General features: G+C 35.3%; 1 protein-coding gene across 4 annotated transcripts in view; it reads left to right on the top strand.

Annotated features, from left to right (window-relative positions):
• LOC106458771 (single-stranded DNA-binding protein 3-like) overlaps positions 1 to 5,392 on the top strand; it is a 170,248-nt gene that overhangs the window by 119,917 nt on the left and 44,939 nt on the right. For all 4 annotated transcript variants that reach the window (XM_022385104.1, XM_022385103.1, XM_022385102.1 and 1 more), the window contains exon 5: positions 708 to 768. In XM_022385104.1, the coding sequence (XP_022240812.1) occupies positions 708 to 768 (61 nt within the window). The remainder of the gene's footprint in view (positions 1 to 707; positions 769 to 5,392) is intronic.

Raw genomic sequence — 5,392 nt, forward strand, 5'->3', positions numbered from 1 at the left:
TTCACTGTGAAAAAAAAAAAAAGGTTGTGAAGTAATGTAAATAATTTCGACCAATTACACCAGAATAATGAACGAAATGGAAGTCATTATTTCAGCGAGTTTTCCAGCAGTGCAAGCAATTTGTAAAAAGAAATGATCTGTACAACGCGCCAACACTACAAGAGAAAAAAAAACAACTTCTAATGCCAAAACATTAAAGTAATTTCCTCTAACGACAGAAATATTAAAATAGAAACCCAAATAATAAAAAAAAACATATAAGCCTAAAACTTACGAATTTTATAGTTCTCCCCTTCAGTGTCTCGGCGGTAAACTTGAAGGCCCATAACTCTAAAATTGGTGTTCGATACCCGTAGTGGGCATAACGCAAATAACCTGTTGTGTAGCCCGCACAAATAATGCGTTTATAAAGTGACCACTGACTTTTATGTGGGCTTTCAAAATTTTAAATAAGCATTTTTAGCTTCTACTAATTTTTAGGGGGTTAGCACACATTTTATTTGCTCTTTGTCACGCAGAATCTTTATCAGCGTATTAAAAACATCTTAAATAATATCAAGACGTTTCATTTAGAAGCGTAAAACTAGCCACAAAAATAAAAAAAAAGAATGATGATCTTAAATCACGCATTAACTTAAAACGAAACCATTATTATCAAAATGATTGTTATACATCCAACATTAAAGTTACATTTTTTGTATCAACAGCCACCTGGTGGAGTTCCAGGACAACCTATGATGCCCAACAGCATGGACCCCTCGCGACAAGGTAAGCAAATCCATTAGTGTTGTTTTTTCTATAGTTTGTTTCAAAATTCACGTTTTTTTTCGACGTGGTTTGTTTTAGACTTTAAAATTGATGAATTCATCTGGTGACGTAATTTATGTAAGAAAACAGGAGCGGGAAAAATATGTTGTGATAGGGGTGGAGGGATAAGAACGGATGGGGTTTAGCTCAAAATAACTTCTTGATGTTATTATTTCTGCACGATAAAATCAACCGGTATGAAGGCTCTAAGGCCCCCTATGGTTATGAAACGTTGTAATTCGAAACAGGGGAAATGGGTAAAAGGTCAGAAGTAAAGGGGCCAATTCGGCGCAGGTTTGAGAAATAAATATAAAAGACAGGAGTTCAACGAAAAAGAGATAAGACCTTTCCTTCGACTTAAGATAATTCACTGAACAACTAACTATAGTTTATCACACTAAAACCTACAGTTTTCAAAATCCCTTAGATGTTACCTGATTAACAAACGTTTTTGTCGTTGTTTTAAGTTAAGTTTATTTTTTGTAATTATCTTTCGTACGCCTTTATCATTTTCGGATAAACTATGTTAATTGATAACGATAATTGTAAAGGAGGTTAAACTACTGGAAGTTGTTTATTTGTTGAAAAAAATACATAATTTTTTTCTGTACTTCAAAAAGTAATTCAAAACTAATATTTCTTGAGTTGCCATTTCACAAAGAAGAAAACTTAAGTCCCTCGGTGGGTCAGCGGTAAGTTTACGAGTGTAAATAGCTCACTGTGTAGCTTTGTACTAAAGAAAAGCAACAACGATGAGAAAATTTTATTACAAGCTGTAGGCTGTATCTTTTTACGTAGATAATTTTAGTACTTCAAGAGTATGTTTAATTAGCCAAAATTAATTGAGGAGATTTAGAAGTTAGTGTATAATTACCAAATTTAATACCATTTTTATTCACCAGTCAGATTATAAATACTTTACGTTTTGATGGCAAACAATAAAAAAGCGACTACGTACTTGAAATCCTTTGTATTCAGATTAATGTACCTACCAAGAATCCTCTGTATTCAACCAAACAACAGAAAGTTAATTGTTCGAGTATGCGTGTTTGGTTTAAGACGCCTATCCACTAAGTAAGATAAAACACGTATACACAGTTTTCCCATTTACCAGTCAGCTTTCTAAGTTGTAACGGACATAACGCGAAACGGGTTTTTCGTCAAGCGGGTTGACAAGAGGTTTCAACTGGTCGTTCATCATACCCAAAGGTCCCCCCCCCCTTTTTTTTTAATTCCAGAAAATAGAAAAGGCGGGAAATACAATCATAAAACAAAGTTTAACACCTTGCTAGAAAATGGTGGTGGAATGATTTCTAGGAAGAAAAATGATTGACTTGAAGAAAAACCTAAAGATGTATACAATATTATGTGTTTGAATTACAAAATGTGCATATTCACGAGCCTGTCAAAACATAGATAGCCGTTAATATACGTTATGGGTTAAACTAAACCGTTAATTTATGCTAATTTTATGCACAATAATTTTGGATAGGTGTACTTTAATGAATGTTTGAAGTAAGTGGTGGGTCTTTAAAAAAATGATTTTCTTTATTTTATAGAAATATGTCGACTAAGAAAATATAGGGAGATTCGCTAAAAACTTCACGTAAAATGCGGGTACATCAGATGTCTTAATAGCAACTTTAACAAATATATATATTGGATAATTATACATTTCTATTATAAATCACATAGTCGTTTAAAATGAAAACAAGATGTACAAATGCCGAGATGAAAATAGAACATTCGAGGCTATCAGAATACTGAATTATCAGATCCTGTTTTCTTACGTGATGAAATATTATCCAGTGCAGTGGATGCTGTTGTCCCCCGTGCCTAACTTCAGTAAACCGATACAGCGTTTTACCGAGATCATGATGTCTGGATTTAGTCAGAGCTCCAGGCGTTTGGTATTAAATTCATTACCTTGTGTTTTAGCGACAGTGACATCTTCTCGTCCTTCCCTGCTGTGGCGCTCAACCGAATACAACCTTGTTTACGAACAACCATTCCTTGGCAGAATATGATTGGTGGTTGGGTTTATCTTATGGCATAGGTAATACAGATCTTGCGGAAAGTAAAAAAAAATTGCCCTATGCTCGTAATTTTTTAGATGTCCATTTTAATGTAAATATACCGGTCACTTCAGCTGTGTCGATGAACACAATGTTGGCGAAACTTGAAGTGCAGAATATTATATCGTCGTACCAAATACATTTTATGCAGTGACTTCTTCAAAATCGCGCGAATGTGACTTTTGGACGGTGGGTATTAGACCCGTATAGTAGTGTGACCATGATGACGTCATAGTACACACACACCGCGCAACTGTGTACGTTACAGAAAGTAGTCTTCATAATCAATTGTCCATTGGTTTCCCGGGCGAAAGTGACTTTGGAAAGACAGTTAAAATTGCACCGTAATATAATTATCACAGTTCCTGTTAGGTAGCGATCGTGAATTACCGCATGTTTTACACGTTATTTACACTTTACACGACATTAATAGGTTATCTGAAGCTTCACTGTCACGGTGTGAGGGTGGTTTGAGGAGAATCTGGCTGAAGACGAGAACGCCAGAACGCATCTTGTACACGTCATCTATAGAACGACATTGATTTCACAACGGTAATTAGGCTAACTGAAGCTTTACTGTCACAGTGTGAGGGTGATTTGGGAAAGATCTGGTTACCGCATGTTTTACACGTCATCTATAGAATGACATTGATTTCACAACGGTAATTAGGCTAACTGAAGCTTTACTGTCACAGTGTGACGGTGATTTTGGAAAGATCTGGTTGAAGACGAATTCTTAAATCAAGCAGCGAGTCGGAACTGGAGCAGAACGCTGGAATTCGATAAAGTTCGGTGCATTTGAAAATAACCACAGAAGAAGACGAAATTCTGACACTCCAAGGGTAGCTCTGACTGTAATTCAAGATGCCGGGTGTGTTTGAGAAGATATAGAAAATCTCTATTTGGAATTCATTTAAAGCCTCTCGAGACGCAGCTGTCGTCAGAAGACATTTCTTTGATTCATGAAAGATCATTACTCCCCGCGTCCTTTGACGTCACTTGAGCTAGACAAATGTATCATGTACACGACGGTGACTTACAAAAATCTACTCTTTAAATCATATGACTTTATTGTATAAGTAGGAAAGACATAACATAACTTAACGTTTGAGTGATTATTTTAAAAGGTCACAAGATCCTAGTAAAATCATTATCACGATATCAAGATATTCTAATACAATAGATTACGATTAAAGCTTCAAACCATTTTTTAACCTGGGGCAACCAACTCACTTGAGGTTTATAAAACGGCAAAAGTGAGGTAAAAATATTTAAATATTTTACATATAATATATTTTATATGTTTGTTCGCGGTGAAACAGGATAAACGCCGCTGAAAATGTGTAAGTTTTTTTTACAAATTCTTATTTTTTAATCTCATTTTAGTTATGTTTTGTGTTGTTTTTTTAACTTTATAACAATTGTAAGGATACACTGCGTAAGTATAATTACTTTTGCTTTTAGCACTCGGTAACTAGCTTCTCTGGTGTTCGGTTGATTGTAACTCGAACTGGTTGAAACGTGTAAAATTAACCATGGCATATGCATGAGAGGAAAGCGGTTTAAAGTGTTTTAACACTTCCACGAGTCTTTGACTTGTTTGTACGACTGTAACGCATTTTCAAAATTTAAAGGTAAATATTTTTTATGAAATGAATATCGCATATTTTTCTGTACTTAAATCATTTTACTTGTGCGATAAAATTTTTATCCAAACTGAATAGGATCGGGTGTGTCTTATTGATTAGCATGCCCGGGTTATGAATCCGAAGATTCCTGTCATCGTCTCACGCACTCCGCATTTTGGGACCGTTGACGTATTGTATGATTGAAGGTCAAATCATATTATTCGGCCAGACAAGTAGTAGCTCGCAAGTTTGCGATGGGCGCTTTTAATTATTTACCTTCCCTCTTGTTTAATCTGTCACTTCAAAATCAGGATAGGGTGCTCGACTCGCAATCTGTTGGTCGTGGGTTCGAATCTCCGTCCCACCAAACATGCTCGCCCTTTCAGCCGTTGGGACGTTATAATGTGACGGTCAATCCCACTATTCGTTGGTAAAAGAGTAGCCCAAGAGTTGGCGGTGAGTGGTGATGATTAGCTGCCTTCCCTCTAGTGTTACACTGCTAAATTAGGAACAGCTAGCGCAGATAGCTTCGCGCGAAATTAAAAAACAAACAAACAAAATTAGGGACTGCTGTGTTTGAAAATTCAGAAACAAATCAATCCAAACGGAATAAAAAGAAAAATCATGACTCTGAGTGTAACATGTTAATCTCGTGCAGTTGGTATAATCTTTTTTTTATTGGTAACATGTTAATCTCGTGCAGTTGGTATAATATTTTTTTTATTGGTAACATGTTAATCTCGTGCAGTTGGTATAATCTTTCTTTTATTGGTAACATGTTATCTCGTGCAGTTGGTATAATTTTTTTTTTATTGGTAACATATTAATCTCGTGTACTTGATATAATTTTTTTCTTTTATTGGTAACATATTAATCTCGTGT

This window comes from Limulus polyphemus, unplaced genomic scaffold (genome assembly GCF_000517525.1).
Source record: "Limulus polyphemus unplaced genomic scaffold, Limulus_polyphemus-2.1.2 Scaffold512, whole genome shotgun sequence".
Lineage (NCBI taxonomy): Eukaryota > Metazoa > Arthropoda > Merostomata > Xiphosura > Limulidae > Limulus > Limulus polyphemus.